General features: G+C 57.7%; 2 protein-coding genes across 2 annotated transcripts; one reads left to right on the top strand and one right to left on the bottom strand.

Moving 5' to 3' along the window:
• The first annotated feature begins 150 nt into the window (after positions 1-150).
• On the top strand, positions 151-7,673 carry LGI4 (leucine rich repeat LGI family member 4). The gene is made up of 9 exons (XM_032841863.1): positions 151-625; positions 1,067-1,138; positions 1,372-1,443; positions 2,319-2,390; positions 2,519-2,590; positions 2,814-2,983; positions 5,018-5,182; positions 5,288-5,793; positions 6,624-7,673. Exons 1-9 carry the CDS (start codon positions 456-458, stop codon positions 6,936-6,938), a joined length of 1,614 nt encoding a protein of 537 aa, XP_032697754.1. The 5' UTR covers positions 151-455; the 3' UTR covers positions 6,939-7,673.
• A 978-nt stretch (positions 7,674-8,651) lies between these two features.
• FXYD3 (FXYD domain containing ion transport regulator 3) lies at positions 8,652-14,513 on the bottom strand. Its single transcript, XM_032841864.1, is given in 8 exon segments — positions 8,652-8,776; positions 8,917-8,954; positions 9,255-9,344; positions 9,346-9,451; positions 10,205-10,228; positions 10,331-10,363; positions 11,471-11,527; positions 14,383-14,513. Coding segments are annotated over 7 exon segments (354 nt in total). The 5' UTR covers positions 11,514-11,527; positions 14,383-14,513; the 3' UTR covers positions 8,652-8,756.
• Between the last annotated feature and the right edge of the window lie 2,115 nt (positions 14,514-16,628).

The raw sequence follows: 16,628 nt of genomic DNA, 5'->3' as shown, positions 1-16,628 counted from the left end.
CAAGGAGAAGAGGCGTGGGAGGAGGAGAAGAACAGGGAACTGGAAAGGGTGGTGAGAAATAAAGACACCAGACAGAGGGATACACACACACACACACACACACAGAGGCCAACAGACAGAGACTGAGAGCCTGAAACAGAGACAGAGAGAAACAGAGACCAAGAGACAGAAAGAAATAAAGACGGACAGAGAGTGGGAAACAGACTAACTCACTGAGTGAGAAATACAAAGAGAGAGAGACAGAAAAGGAAAGAGAAATAGACAGAAAATTAGACACCAAAGCGATACAGGAAGAACGACAGGCTGAGAGAGAGACTGAGAAAGGAGAGACAAGGCGGGACAGAGTGTGCCAGCTGGCGGAATGGAGGGTCGCCTGGCACACCAGAGGTAGTGGCCCCAGCCCGCTGAGCCGGGTGGGCAGAGAGAAGCCGGAGCCTCAGCGGGGGTGAGGGGGCATGGGAGGGGCGGGCGTGCTGCTGCTGCTGCTGGCTGGAGCCGGCGTGGGGGTGGCCTGGAGACCACCAAAGGGAAAGTGTCCTCTGAGCTGCTCCTGCTCCAAGGATAGTGCCCTGTGTGAGGGCTCTCCGGATCTGCCCGAGAACTTCTCCCCGACCCTGCTGTCACTGTGAGTGTCAGGCCCTCCGGGGGCCTGAGGGCAAGGATGGGAGTCCTGGGACCCTAGGGGCTGGAGTCAGGGTGCCGGGGTCCCTGACGAAGCAGGGACCCTTCAGGATCTTGGGAGGTGGGCAGCAAAGGATGTTGGGATGCCTCAAAGGGGGCTGCTGGCATTTGGACAGGAGCCGAAGGGAGACTGCAAAGCCCAAGGCAGCATTTGGGGCCCAAGAGGGGAGGGGGGAAGGACGGTCGTGGGTGGTGGGGGGAAGCTGAATGTTGCCAGGATCCTTGCCAAGTGAGGAGGGCAAATGCCTGTTTCCCTAGGATGGAAAGGAAAGACATCCGGGGTTGGGGCAGCACACCAGTGTCCCCCAAACAAGAGATGGCTCTGGGGCGGGACCAGAGCACTGGGGGTGATTGTCTCCTCACCCACCATTGCCCACGTCCCCAGCTCATTCGTTAGGACTGGAGTCACCCAACTGAAGGCCGGCAGCTTCCTGAGGGTGCCCACGCTGCACCTGCTGTGAGTGGGGCCCAGCTAAGCCGACAACTAGCTCGAGGGAGTGGGTGGGTGTTTGCACAGGTGCGTGGGGGGCGTGTGCACACGTGTGTATGCGCATGTCTGCGAAGGAATCACATGTACCTGTGTGTGTGTGTGTGACCACGCCCATGAGGGTGGAGGGTGGGGGTCAATGTTAACATGTCAGAGAGGGGGCAGCAGCAACTCTGGAAAAATCTTTCTTGCTCCCTTGCCAGCCTCTTCACATCCAACTCCTTCTCTGTGATTGAGGACGACGCATTTGCGGGCCTGTCCCACCTGCAGTACCTGTGAGTGAGGCCAGGGAGTGGCAGTGGGGATGGGGGCTTGGGAGAGGAGCAGGGACCCATCTGTGGCTCCAGGAGCAGAGGAAGGTAGAGGCTTATTGGCATGTGGGGAGGTGAGGGAGTCTGAACAAAGGTCCTTCCTGGAGGGGGGTGGGGTCAGGGCTCCTGCTCAGCTGTGTGACCTCAGCCTGCTCACGTCCCCTCTCTGTGCCTCAAGATCCACAAAGGTCCTGGGTAACCCAGGACTCTTTCAGGCCCTCCCTGACATAGCAGAGCCCAGGGAGAGGACAGGGAGGCCAGAGACAAGAAAATATTTCATATGAACGGGAGACAACTCTGAGGAGGTGATGGGGGTGATGGAGGTGCTAGTGTCGGGGTTGGTGACCATGGTGGCTGTCCTGTTGGTGTCACGAAGGCTGTGTTGTTGATGCTTCTCAGTATTGCTGGGTGAGGCTTGGTGATGATGGCGTGGGTGTGGATGACGGGAGTGAGTGGCAGGGTCGGCAGCGGTGGTGGTGGCACCGTCTGGCGTTAACAAAAGTTGCGGCCATGTTGTTGGCACTGGGGCTGGGGATGGTGATGGATGCCCGGGTGTCAGTCTTGATGGACGTTGGTGACGGTGGCAGTGGTGACACTGGAGGTAGTGTGGGCGGCCATGAGCCGGTGCAGGCAGGGTTCAATGTTAGCTTGGCAGCGAGCATGGGGTTGGGTTCGTGACTCCTGGGATGACCGTCTGGAGCCTTGGGGAGGACAGGTTTCTGGGGAGGCTTCAGCACATTCCAGCGGCCTATGGCTTCAACGGGGCGAGTCCCCCCAAGCGCCCTGGGGCCACAGCAGGGAACCGAGGGCCTCCCCCTCAACCCACCTTCCCTCCACAGCTTCATTGAGGACAATGAGATTGGCTCCATCTCTAAGAACGCTCTCAGAGGACTCCGCTCGCTCACACACCTGTGCGTGCCCCCCCAAGGCCTCACCCCTCCCTTCCGCCTCACCGCCCCAAACCCCATCACCCAGGGACACTGGGGATCTGGGTCACTGATCTGGGTGACAGCTTCTCCTCCTCCTCTCCTTCCACCAGGAGCCTGGCCAATAATAACCTCGAGACCCTCCCCAGATTCCTCTTCCGAGGCCTGGAGACCCTAACTCACGTGTGAGGCTCAAGGGGGCTGGCTGGGCCCGGAGAGTTGGGGAGTGTTTGAGAGGGAAGGGGAGCTCTGGGCCCACTTTTGGTGGACACTGTTCTTCTGTTATTTTTCACGACACCTCCTGGGGGAGCCCCATCTAGAACCCTTGCCTGGGGAGGGGACGGGGCACAGGGCTGCCAGGGTGGCTTGGAAGCCAGGTCGCAGCCCCTTCCCGGCCTCTTGCCCCAGGGACCTCCGCGGGAACCCGTTCCAGTGTGACTGCCGTGTCCTCTGGCTGCTGCAGTGGACGCCCACCGTGAATGCCAGCGTGGGGACGGGGGCCTGCGCCGGCCCCCCTGCTCTGGCCCACATGCAGCTGCGCCACCTCGACCCCAAGATGTTCAAGTGCAGAGCCATAGGTGGGGGCTTTCCCCGCAGGGTGGGAGGGGCAGCCGGGGTTCCAGAAGAAGGTGGGAGAGCAGGGGCATGGTTCCCAGGGCTGAAGGGCTCACCTCGCTCCCCGTTCAGCTGTTCCCCGGCTTGTGAGCCCCTGAGCATGAGCATTAGCTCTCTGAGCCTCAGTTTCCTCATCTGTAAAATGGAGCCATAGGATTACAGCAAGAATTCGGTGACGCGTCCACACCTGCATTTGGGGCAGAGCCTTGGATGCGAGGCCCTCCTAAGTGTGCATGCTGGTGGCTGTTATTAATATAAAAACAGCCATTTAAAAAGACTTGCTATGATCACATTGCTTTTCCATAAATACGTTTTGGTAACTTTATGGGTCCTTGGCAGTGCAGAAGGCACAGCAGCGGTGATGAGGACGGCCCTGGCTCTTGCCCTCCCAGAGCCCACAGCACAGGGGAAGGTAGAGGGTGAGAGCCCAGAGTGGTCAGGGCTGGGCTTTGGGTGCCCCGAGCCAGAGCAAGGACCAGGCACAGCGGGAGGGCCACAGAGGGCTTCCTGAAGGAGTGGGTAAGGCTACTAATGTAATAATCAATTTTTACCAGCATCTAAGTGTAAGTCGTGTTCTGCGTTTGTGGGACTCATAGAACTGGAGAATTTAACTTAAGAGTCCCTCTTTATTCAGTTGTTCCACAAACAGTCACTGAGGACCACTCTGTGTCCTCTCCTATGAGAGACAGTGGGCATACTGTGGTAACCCAGACAGCCGTGGGCCCTGGCCTCAGAGCCCTGGCGGGTGAGGACATAAACATTAAATAAAACACTACAGAAACAAACTTTGTGCTACACATTGTGATAAACACAGGGAGTAATGAGGGAGATTAAGGCAATGGGGTGGTCCTACCTTCTGTGGGGCATCATAGAAGGCTTCTCTGAAGAGGTGGCTTTACATCCAGATGTAGCTCAGTGAAATACAGAGGAAAGAGTACTCTGGAGAGAGGGGACAGCATGCACAAGGGTCCTGAGGCAGCAGAGAGTCTGTCCTGCTTGCAGATCAAAGGCAGGCAGCATCTTGGGGGAGTGAGTGAAGGGAAGGACACAGGTGAGATTGAAGGCAGAAGGGTTCTCACCGTGTATTACTTTGAAAGCCACAGAGAGCAGAGTGATCTTACCCTGAGGGCTGTGGGAAGCCTCGGAGGGTTTTGAGCCGGGGGTGATGATATGATGGCCATTTTTCAAAGATCCACCTTTGGGCCGGCATCCTTGGTGCCTCGGTTTGTTGCTTCAACCCTGGTGCCTGGAAACAGGGCCCCGCATATAGAGTGAAGTATTATAACCTGGAGTCTACAACCCACCTCCACGCTGGGCAACCTTGGTGTACTGTTACCATAAAGCTAAGTGGCTGTAACCAAGAGGTCCAAAATCCCATGAATTAAAGAAGACAGAAGGGTTTGAGGTGAGCAGTCCCAGCGGATGGGTTAGCCCCTGGGTGTTGTCCTGCTTTCCATGGTTGAAACTGAGTTGTGGCCCATCTATCGGCCAGGTCACGGGGAGAAGGGGCAAGAGACCAAGTCCAGGAAGAGCCATTAGCAAACAAGGGAGACAAGGATTACTGCCAGCACTTTGCTCTTTCTCCACAGGGAACTTGGCCGAGATAGGGCCACACCTAATTTCAGGAGGGAGGTATTGGGGGAGCGCTGGGGTCATGTGGCTGTGCTCCAGTCCTCTTTCATGGAAGATGGGAAGGCTGGACTGTGCCTGCCGGCCTTAGCTTCCTCATCTGTAGAATGGGTAGAATGGAACGTCCCTAAATGAATTGAGAAATACGTTGTTTCTAAGCAATGATTTGATGGTGTCCTGCAGCTTAGAAAACAAAGCATTCCCCTGTTGTTGTGACTTAATTCATCTATAGATGTAAAGACCTCACTCTGTGTCCCTATGAGGTGCACACCGCGACGGTCCTCATTTCAGAGATGTGCAAACCGAGGCTCAGCGATGAGGGCCCGCGAGGTCCCGGTGCCCGCCTGACTCTCTCCTGCCACCCCCAGAGCTGTCCTGGTTCCAGACGGTTGGGGAGTCGGCGCTGGGTGTGGAGTCTTTCTCCTACCAGGGGGAGCCCCACATTGTCCTGGCGCAGCCCTTTGCGGGCCGCTGCCTGATCCTCACCTGGGACTACAGCCTGCAGCGCTTCCGGCCTGAGGAAGAGCTGTCTGGTGAGCCTGCCCCCTCCCACCGCTCTCCGACCTTCTGCCTGCGGGGGTGGGGGGGCCCTACCAGGCAGGCCTAACCTGCCCTCCCACACCCCGCCCCCCCCACAGCGCCCTCGGTGGTGTCCTGCAAGCCGCTGGTGCTGGGCCTGCGCCTCTTCGTGCTGGCCGCCCGCCTGTGGGGGGGCTCGCAGCTGTGGGCCCGGCCCAGCCCCGGCCTGCGCCTCGCCCCCACGCAGGCCCTGGCCCCGCGGCGCCTGCTGCGACCCAACGACGCCGAGCTCCTGTGGCTGGACGGGCAGCCCTGCTTCGTGGTGGCCGACGCCTCCAAGGCGGGCAGCACCACGCTGCTATGCCAGGATGGGCCTGGCTTCTACCCCCGCCAGAGCCTGCACGCCTGGCACCGGGACACAGACGCTGAGGCCCTGGAGCTGGACGGCCGGCCCCATCTGCTGCTGGCCTCCGCCTCCCAGCGGCCCGTGCTCTTCCAGTGGCTCAGTGGCCGCTTTGAGAGGCGCACGGACATCCCCGAGGCCGAGGACGTCTATGCCACACGCCATTTCCAGGCCGGGGGTGATGTGTTCCTGTGCCTGACACGCTACATCGGAGACTCCATGGTGAGGCTGGGCCCAGTCAGGTGGAGCAGGCGGCCACAAGCCAGATCTGACCTGCAGTGGCCTCCCGCCTCGGGGCTGGCTTTGCATTGCTGACTCCCACCTTGCACAGGAGCTTCTAAACTCTGACCTGACCTCACAGCCTCACCTGTGAACTCTGACCCCACCTGATGTACTGATCTTTGAACTCTGGCCACCCCCTCCCCACACCCCCCCACATCAACTCTAAGACCACGGTGACTCCTCAAGGCTGAACAACCATAAGCCACTTCATATCCCCCAACACTGACACTGTCCCCCCCGCCACACTCCGAGCCTTACATTTGAGCACAGCCACCACATTCTGGACCCCCGAGGCTGACGGCCCACCCCCTCCAGCATTCTCTTTCTGGGTTGAGGAACAGCCAAGCAGGCGCTCTGGGCCTAGAAGGCAATGGTCTGACTCAGGCGTTCACGGGATATGTGTGTGGGGAGCAGACTGTGGGTGCAGGGATGAGAGTGGGGAGCCTAGGGCAGAGCCTGCCGTCATGGAGAGAGGTGACTGTGGCTGGGCAGAGTGCGGCCAGAGGAGATGGGAGAAATAGATACCATCATAGGTAAAACAGACTGATTCTTTGTGAATCAGTGTGAGGGAGAGAGAGTGGCCAAGAATGACTTCAAGTCTGTGGCCTGGGCAACGGGGTGGTGACAGGTATGAAGGTAGGAAAGCTGTGGGAGTTTGAGGACCTATGGGCCTGACTCCAAGCTATTCTGGTTGCTCTGAAACCCAGGGTGCTACTGGCAGGCCTGGCACTCTTGGACCCCCAGCCCTAACTGGTCACCACACTTCACAGGTCATGCGCTGGGATGGCTCCATGTTCCGCCTCCTGCAGCAACTTCCCTCACGTGGTGCCCACGTCTTCCAGCCACTGCTCATCGCCAGGGACCAGCTGGCCATCCTGGGCAGCGACTTCGCTTTCAGCCAGGTCTTTCGCCTTGAGCCTGACAAGGGGCTCCTGGAACCTCTACAGGAGCTGGGGCCCCCAGCCTTGGTGGCCCCTCGTGCCTTTGCTCACATCACCATAGCCGGCAGACGCTTCCTCTTTGCTGCTTGCTTCAAAGGCCCCACACAGATCTACCAGCATCACGAGTTAGACCTCAGTGCCTGAGACCCCACGGGACCTTGGCCATGGCTGGGAGAGAAGGGGGCGCTGACTGGCACAGGGAGTCCCAGGCCTCTGGATACCCACTTGACCAGGAGCCTGGGAGAGATGATGGGTCAGCTTGTGAGAGCGGATGGAGTTTCTCCCCAAGACACTGGCCTCCTGGCCCTACTTGGGCTGATGCTACCTGTGAGGTCCTGACCAGAGGCCAAATTCAAGGCAAGAGCTGTTCTTTCAGTCTTTAAGCAACATCTCAGCTGGAGGCACATGCCCCCACTAGAGATGACTTGGGAGCTCAGGCTGGGGCGCTGCACGGAGCCAGGATACAAAAGTCATGGTGGGGATAACGTGCAGAACTCCGTGCGATCTGGAAGTGCTCCCCCTCAACCCACTCCCACCGTTCCTGCTCCCTGAGAAAGTACTGAGGAAGAGACAGCTTTCCGTTCCCTCTAAACTCAATCCAGCCAATCGCTTTGGTGCCCGCCTCCGTGACGTCATCAGTCGCTGGGCCCGTTTCCCAGCCGGGCTTGCTAACTTCCTCTGCTGCTTGTGCGCATGCCTGCTGCCCAGGCGGAAGCCCAGCATGTTGGCCCTCTTGCGCATGCGCGGGAAATAGGTGGGAAAGTGGGAAATAGGTAGGAAAGCAGGAGCTGTTGTGGGGAGCCCGGGTGCACGTATCCGATGAGGGACAGGGGAGAGGAGAGAAAGTGTATGAGCTCAATAAACGCGCTGTGCAGCTGCCCCGCTCGTTGTTGTGGGATCTTTGGGAGAGAATAACAAGAGGGAGGAATGGTGTCCCAGGAGCAGTAATGGGGTGGGGGTTGCCCCAGGGGTGCATTTTGGCTGCCCTGGTGCGCTCTCGCTTGCCCGATGAGTGTGGGCTCATGGGTTGTGGGGGAGAGGCTTATGGGATGTTTGAGAGATATAAGGGCATTAGTAGGGGACAAGTCTCTGGTTTATTGTGGGTTTCTTCTTCAGGTCATGACCCAGTGCATCGTAGGAGATAGTTTTGGGTGTTTTAGAGGGTTTTAGGCATTTTATAGAGTGGCCCTTCGGTGCATTTTGGAGATCTTACTGGGTACTGGGGAGTCTCAAGGGAGCTTGAGGCTCCTTGGAAGTTCTCACACCGCTATATATTATTAAGAGTGTCGTGAGGAACTATTTAAAGGTCTCAGAGGGACACTTGGGTATTAGGAAGGGTTTTCTATGATAGAGTGGGGTCTCGGGGGTGAGTGGGAGGGTCATGGGGGTCTTACCATTAAAATCATAATGTATCTGACTATTCATACTGTGGTAGTAAGAGCCACATCCTTGTTTTCCCGGTATGGTCTCAGTGTCCACTGGAATATCCCAGCATTCCATCTGGCTAGAGCCCTCTTTCATTCCCCAAAGCATCCGCCGTTTGGCTACGAGAAAATTTTAAATTGCCCTTGTGGTTCCCCTAGCCTTGGGGGTAGAGGGCGGGCCTCATGCCATCCAGCAGGCCTTGAACTTTTCCCAGCAAAGAGATTTAGCTGCCAGCTTCTGTCCCAGCTGCCAGGGTGTATCCACCTTCTGCTAGTCCTCAAAAGCCCACTGTGACGTACACATAGGGAGTCTTGAGGACACTTGGGCTAATCAATTTTTAAAATAAAGGATAAGGAGGCAAGAGCCATTTTTAGAATAAAAATTGAACAAAAAGACCCCTCCAGTGAGAGGTAAGGTGAGGCCCTTCTCTGAGGAGAAGAGGGAGAATTCCATCCTGGAGTCTGGGCTCCTGTGCAGAACCAGGACTTGGAGGAAGAGTCGGGAAGGGATCTCTGTGTCCTTTCAACGGATCCATCCTCAACAGTTCTGGGCAGAGCCTGGGAGACATGATGGGTCAGCTTGTGAGAGCAGATGGAGTTTTCTCCCCAAGACACATGCACACACAGGCACGCACACTCGCACACGTCCAGCCCTCACGACCCGTGTTCTCTGCATCCCCATTCTGTTCCCGGCTTACCTGGAGTGATGAGAGGTGGGGCTTCCCCTGGATGGTGGCTGGGGAAAGAAAAGTGGTGAGATATGTTTCCATCCCCCTTGTCCTCTCTCTTAAGGCTAGAGGATTCTCAGCTTGCCCTGACAGAGCTTCCTGGCTATTTTTCCTGGAATGGGACCAAAGCTTTTCAGGCTTTCGGGCCCTCTGAAGATGATCAGCTCTGAAGAATAAACCTGGGACATCTCAGTGGCAGGAATTCTCCAGGGCAAGGCCTGGAGGCCTTTTTCTGCGAGATTCAGTTCTTTGACCAGGGAAAGGGTGTCTGTTCAGTCTGAAGTAGGCACATGGGGAGCCCGTCTTACCTGGGCTTCTGGCTGAACTTGCATTTGCATTTCCCACCTGTCAGGGGAGAAGGGATGGTTGAGGGAGAGGACCCACAGCCCCGCCCTGCCCTGCCAGCTCGGCCTCCAGGGTCCCCACTCACTCATGAGGACGATGATGCCGATGGTGCACAGAACCGCGGCGCAGATGAGCCCACCGACCCGAAGTCTGTGCCAGTCTAGGAGAAACCCAGAGGAGGCCATTAGTGCCCACCTGTGTCCTCCCCGTCCAAACCTCCATCTATCCGACAGGTGGGTATGGGGAGCCTGACCACCGGCAGGGAGTTGTGGATACAGAGGGGAGAGAACAAAGAGCCCCGCAGCCCTCCAGTGCTCACATTCTCCCTTACACACAAACAACCGATAAGAGATTTAATGGAAGGTCAAGTGGAGATAAGCATTCTGAAGGCAAATAAGCAGAGCCAGGGAACAAAAAGTCAGAGGGCAGCTCTTTTAGGGAGACTGGTCAGGGAAGGCCTCTCTGAGCAGAGCCCTGGGGAGATGAGGCAGGGGGGGCCCTGGCAGGGAGATCGGAAAGTACAAAGGTCCGGGGGTTTGGAGAGTGTCTGCTGTGTGTGTGAGCAACCGCAGAAAGGCCGCCCAATAACTCCCCTCCTCCGGGCAGTTTTTGCAAAGCCAGCCTCCTCCTAGCATTTGATTTGAACCATAACAACGGCTTCTGGTGAACCTTCCCATCTTCCTTTGCGCTGCTCTCCTGCCGGAAGAGAGCCTTCCCTGGGACCAGACCCACGTGGCTCCTTCCTTTATTCCACTGTATTGACCTCTCTCTCTCCCCATCCTTACCCCTTCCTATCCTCGCCTCCTGTTTCGCCCACATTGGACCCCCACCCAAGCCCTGTGGGTCCACAGACACAAAATGTTAGGAGGGGGAGTGGGTGGGAGGGGGCCAAGAGAGGGGCACAAGCTCTCACCATAGTAGAAAGGACTGTTTTTATCTGCAAAGAAAGAGAAAAAGATCATGAATCCAGGACAACAGCCAGGAGGCAAGGGTGGAGGCTAGAATTTGGGGGTGAGCCTGGTGGTGGATTCTGACTCACCTTCTGGGTCGTTGGCATCCAAGATAGGCAGGCCTGCTGGGAGAAGCGGGAAGGAGAGGGGATGGCCTGCGGACCTCAACAAAGCTGGGAGGCAGGGCCACAGAGCCTCAGGGGCCCCTGATGGACAAGTCCTCGCCTCCAGAGGGCACAGGGGTCCCGGCCCCAAACCTGGAGGTGTGGGCTTCCTTCCCCCGCCGCCCCATACCTGTGAGCCCGCCAGGTCTACCCACATTTTGACCCCCAAAATAGGTTTTAGCCTAGGTGGCTTGGGACCACTCTTTGGCCTGATGTTTCCAGACGCCTGGCTAATCCTCCCTCCAGCAGAAACCGAGCAACATTCTCGTCAAGATGACAGATGGTCCCAGCTCCCAGTCATTCTCGGAGCCTCGTCCATACCCCACCTGTTCTGGCATTTCCTCACCGCTTCCTTGTAGAGCAAATTACTAATGATAAACTTAATACACTTTCTTTAAAAATGCAGCCCTCTCTCCCTACCCTGAACGGAATGCCAGCCTGGCCCGAAGTAAGGGATAAAAAAATACAATAAAAGCAAAGGACTAGGATTACATTCTGGCTGGAAGCCGTGGGCTACCTGAGCTCTGGGCCTAAACTCTGATCTTTGTGTGTTCAAGGGTGATTAATAAGTTCTAATTATATTTAATGCCCGAACACCTAGAGCTTACTCTGTCCCAGGCCCTGTTCTAACCGCTTTTCAAATACCAACTTGTGTAATCCCCACAGTGGCTACTAAGTGCTTACTAGTAGAGCTGGGGAAACTGAGACACAAAGGATTTCCGTAACGGCTGCATCCGTGAAGCTCCCAGCTCCCTCTCATAATAAAGGGCGAGGGAGGTGCTGAAGACCCAGCGCCCAGGGCTGAGTCTTCTCATCGGAGAGACCTCAAGGGGGTGACTAGCTGTGTGAGCCGCTGCCGTAAGGGGGGCCTATCTTTGTGTGCACCTTGAAACCATCAGTGCGACACTGCGACCCTCAAGGAGATGCTGACCGGGGAGTCGCCGCCCCACAGCGGAGGCAGAAAGCGCGAGAGAGGCAGACACACCCACAGATGCACAGACATGGGGCTTGACCCACACTCTGTGGCAGGGTTTGGGAAAGGCAGGGAGGGGCCCAGGCACTCACCTGCCAGGAGGAGGAGCACGCTCAGTGTTGTCACCTCCCGCATGTCCGCCAGCTGGCCTGGAGGGGGAGGGGTGGGGGAGAGTCCAGCTCTATGGGGGCCCCCCAACCAAGGTGCCAGAGCGGTGCCTCTGGTTTCCAGTCCTCTTGTACTCTGCTCTCCAGGGTACACAACTCGCCCCGGGGCAGAGAGGCTGTTATTAACCAACCGCCCTGTCTGGGAGGTGAGGAGGAGCCATCAAAGGGGATTGAGGGGTGGGGAGTAGCGGGGGGAGGGGTGGTGGCGGCAACGCGAACCTGGAGAGGAGTTGCAGGCATCACTGGCTCGGCACAGACCTGGGGCTCTAGGGACATGGCCCTGGTGACCAAATGAGGGAGGCGCTGCCTGCTGTTCACCCCAGCTTACAGATGGGGAAACTGAGGCTCTGAAAACTAAAAATGGGTGCATAGGGTCACCTTGGCAGGGAGCAGGATTTTGAGCAGCCCAGCTCTGCAGCGACTGTTTGTCGCTGGGGACTATGGGGGCCTCGGGGTGTTTTGGGAAATGGGATGTAGGGAGCCAGGTGGCAGGAGGCCCGGGTTGCCGGGTGTGTCTCTCAGAGGCAGCTCAGAGCCTGCCTGCCCTGGCCAGACTCCACAAATCTCGAGCTGGCTCCTCAGGCTGCTCAGAGCAGGGTGTGGGGAGGAGAGAGCTAGAGGCTTGGGGCAGGGGCGAGGGCCAGAGCAGAGAGGAGGCACATGGCTGCAGCTCTAGCCCCATCTTCTGCCCCCATGACTCCTCATTTCTGTCCTGCCTCTGCCCCTGCCACAGCCCCTGACTCTATCCCTGCCCCAGCCCCAGCCCCAGCCCTTACCCCTGCCCCAGCCCCTACCTCTGCCACAGCCCCTGCCCCTGCCCTGGCCTCTGTCCCTGTTCCTGTCCCTGATCCTGCCTCTACCCCTGCCCCAGCCCCTGCCTCAACCCCTGCCCCAGCCCCAGCTCCTACCCCTGGCCCTGCCCCAGGCCCTGCCCCCGCGCCTACCCCTGCTCCTGCCAAGCTCCTCCTGGCAGCCATTACTTCCTCTTTCTCCAGACAGGCCTGTCCAGCAAGAAGAACCCCTCCGATCCCCTCCTGGTCTGGTCTCAGCCCACCCTCGCCCCATTCCGGGTGCCTGAGCTAAGCCCCCGTCTCTGTGTGTCTCCTAGTCCTCTCCCAGTACCCCCACTGCCACCAGCAGACACTGCCAAAGTGTTGCTAGCGAAAGCCAGCACGTCCTCTGCCCCACCCTGTGCTGGGCCCCCACCAATGACCTTGCTGTGTCTTCGCCCATTCCCCTCCCCCCACCCGGTAACCCCGGAGATGATCTGTTCCAGCCCTCATTTCACCGATGGCACGGGCCCTCACTAAGCCATTTGACACTCCCTGCTCTGTCCCCAGACTCCTCTCCACCGCTGAAGACAGTGACCCCATCTGTCTCCGCACCCTCCGTGTCACCCCCACCTCACGTTCCCTTCTGTTTCTTGCACATTCTCACAGGCTCCTCCCTCTCCCTGGGCACACTCAGGTCCTGGGCATCCTCTCAGCCCTGAATCCCATATGGTGGACTCAAAGGCATCCATTTCTTGCAGGCAGGGGGCCTATAGCTTTGGGGAGCATTGCTAAGTCATTCAGGACCCCGCCGATTTGGGGAGGAGAGCTGGAGCAGGTGTGTGGGCAGGACAGCCTGGTGGTTCCAGGCACAGGTCTGGAGAAGGACCAGCTGTTGTCTAAAGCCCCGAGATGATACCCCAGTAATAGGAGCTAGTGCCCTGTGAGCGTTTACCGTACACGGGGCCCTGGTCTCAGCGCTTCATGCTTATTCATATAACTCCGCAGCGTGATGGGGTGGCACTGTGGTTACCCCACGGTGCTGTCGGAGCCCCATAACCCCCGCTAACGCAGCTGAATGCTGCAGCTGTCACCAGGGACCCACAGCCCCAGCTCTGAAGTCTCTTTCCCTGGAGTTCACCTAGTCCCCCTGGCTGCCGGGCTCTGCTACTCCCCATCCCCAGGGCATCTCTCCCAGCATCCCTGGCCTAGGGGAGACGTGGGAGTAATCTTGGCTGCACCCCAGCCCTGGGGCCACATTCCTAACCTGGCTCTTCTACAGGGCAGGCCACTGGGAGCTGGTGTCTGGCATCTGCCCTCACCTTCCCCTCCCAGGCTGTTGCTGGAAGGGGCCCTGAGCTGCTTCCGGACTGACTGTAGTTTGGCGTGAAGCCTCGGAGAGGAAGACAGCCGGCAGAGGGAAGCTGTGCCCACCGCTCTGGGCTCCTTCCCCGCCCTGCCGGTCCCAACACCCGGGTGATGGACGTTCCCACGGTCTGCCCTCTGCTATCTCCTTTGTTCCTTCGTGATGGTGGCCAGGCCCATCAAGCTTGTGCAGAATGACTCGCCCATATCCCTGAAATTTCCTACCCAACTCCCCGCTTTACAGCTTCCTCAGGAAGCCGTTGTCCCCTTTTCCAAGAGATCTCCGGGATCCACACATCCTCAATCCCTAAACACCCCAAGTCCACCCAGTCACCCACCCATGAACTCTGATACCCTCAGTCCAGCCTTGATCAACCTAGATACCCCCCACCCACCCAAGCAGCCCGCTCCAACCCTATCCACCCAGATACCCCCGATCCAGATGTTTCTGGTCAACTCAGACACCCCTGATCTACCCAGTCACCCCAATCCCACTGGTGGGCTCATCCCAGCTAGCTCACCCAGCCTCCCGAAGGGAGAATGATGGGGGGATGATCACATTAGTCGAAGGTGCTTTCCCTAACCTCCTGTCCCCTGCCCCCCAGAAAAGATCCTTGAAGAGAGGAAGTTCTAGAGAGGGGCAGGGAGAGGTTGGGGGCAGAGCCGAGAGGGTGTTGGAAGCAGGGAACCCCAGCCTCTCACCTGTGTGGCTCCCCAAGCTGCTTGGAAAGTTCCGGGAGAGAAGGGGAGAATGCGGCTGCTAAACCTGAGTCCTGCCTTTATCCACAGCTGCCACGCCCTAGGCAAACCTGGGCAGGTAGAGAACAAGTCAGACTCCCTAAAGCTCGGGGGTTCTCTCACCCCATTCCTATTCTTAAAGAGACAGCTACCACCCTTTCTTCCCAGCAGGGAGCTCCCCGAGGTCCCCAAGGTCACAACAGCCTCAGGTAGGCAGAAGGAGCATAGGACAGGGCGGAAGTCCACTCCTCGCATCCAGGGAGGGGGCTTTCTTCAATCTCTTGTCCCTGTGAAAAGGACCTGGAAGGAAGAAATGCGGGGTCTTTAGCAGCAAAGCTTCTGCCTCGAAGAATGGTGGAGAAAAGCAATGCATTGGCGTAATTGTCTCATTTCCTTCACTTACATGGCAGGTTACGCTTGGAGGAGGGCTTGGTGGCAATTGTGGGTCATCCAAGGTCCCCTTCCAGACCACTTGCTGCTTTTGACAGTTTAAGGGTCAGCAGAAGCTGATATGACCAAGATCATGAGGTGGGAGTGGGAGTGGGGGTGCACAAGGGGTTGGGGGGGCTGTCGGGCTTTAGACCATGACCTCTCTCCCACATGCCCATGATGCCCTGGAGAGGCTGGAGACTGGTTTCTGAGCATCAAGCAGACCTTCCCAGCTCAGGCTCTTCCCAAGGGTGCTGGGAGCCAGATGCCCGGGTCTATGCAGTGGGCGTTAGGGTGGAGGCTGCCTCCCACTCTGGATAAGGCCATTGCACTGTGCAAGGCTCCCTTCACCTCCCTCCCTGCTCCTGCCCCTCCTCCTCATGACATTCCTTCTGGCTAGGGTCTGCGTGGGCCCCCACACGGTCCTCGCTGGGGTGCCCCCTCCCCCCAATTCTGCCTTTTCAGACAGAGGGACTTTTGTCTGGGGGCTGGATGGAGAACAAGGCGCCTTTGAGTGGCTGGCGGAGGATTGGGGTCATGGGGAGGGGCAGGGCCAGGAAAGGGGTGGCTGTGCCCTGGCCACCAGCTGGACTCCAGGCGACCCCCAACACCATCTCGGGGGTGGGACCGAGGGCTGCAGGAGCCAGGCCAGGGAGAGGGTGGAGTGCAGGATGGGGAAAGGGGGTTTCCGAGGTCAAGACTCTGCTGGGGGTTGTCTGCTGGGGACAGAGAGAAAGGAACCCCCACTTCCTAGCAGAAAGGGATGGGGAAGCAAGGAAGGCACGCCCAATTACATGCTTTCTTTATGTGGCTCCCTCAGGCAATTTTTCAATCCCAGGCCCTAGACTAGGACAAGGCCTCTCCACCCCCCAACTACCACCACCCTCCTCCCATTAGGAAGGGGCCAGTCCCTACAAGGAGTGGAGGGGATGCTCGGGGGTGGGGCTCAGTCAAAGTGGGAGGTTCGGGGAGAGACAGAAACAAGAGTTAAGGGAGGCCTGGAGGGGAGGATCCCAGTCCAGCTAAGGGGTTCTTTGTCTCTGGGAAGAGAGCATGTATCCCTCACCCAGACATTTCCCTATTACAATGTCCCTGGGAAGACCCCTTTGGTGCTCTTGGGGATGAGTAGTGTCTCCCTCTGCTGGAAAGTTCAAGAACTGCAGGCTTCAGAGAGCGAGGGGGCCAGAGCTCCGTGGCTAGGCTGTCCTTCACCTGTGCCAGATTCTGCAAACTGAGATGCCAAAGGGGCCAGGTAAGAATTGTGAATGAGTGAAACAGGACAGGCATGAGACCCTAGGGAGGGCTGGCAACTGGGCAAACGGGAAAATTGTCCTGTTTAAAAGGCAGCCCCCAAAGCAACTGTAGCTAGCTCATGCAGACAGAGACAGAAGCAGCTCCCAGACGTCTTGCTACGTACGGGGGCCGGGTGGCGGGGGGAGCAAGATGTATAGAAGTACATCTTTGAGGTGGAAAAGAATGTGTATGCATACACTTGTTCATGAATGAGGTATCTTTGGATATTCTGCTTCTGGAGAGGAGGAGTGAGAGGCTGGGGGATGGGGTGGAGGGAGACTCCCTCTTGTGCCTTTTGAATTACATATTCTGAAAATGTCCTACTTTGAAAAAAAGTGTAATTAAGAGAATTGAAAGGTCATCCCTACACAATCCTAGCCAACTGCTGCTACATTTTCAATTGATGTCAGAAACCTGAATCTTCATACGGAATTCCCAATATTAAAAGTTGGTTCAGGGGCTCCGGGCTGCCTCAGTCATTGTGGCAG

This window comes from Lontra canadensis, unplaced genomic scaffold, assembly GCF_010015895.1.
Source record: "Lontra canadensis isolate GAN:19392208 unplaced genomic scaffold, GSC_riverotter_1.0 scaffold125, whole genome shotgun sequence".
Lineage (NCBI taxonomy): Eukaryota > Metazoa > Chordata > Mammalia > Carnivora > Mustelidae > Lontra > Lontra canadensis.
The sequence above is the reverse complement of the archived record's forward strand: the minus strand, read 5'-3'. Positions and strand labels throughout refer to the sequence as shown.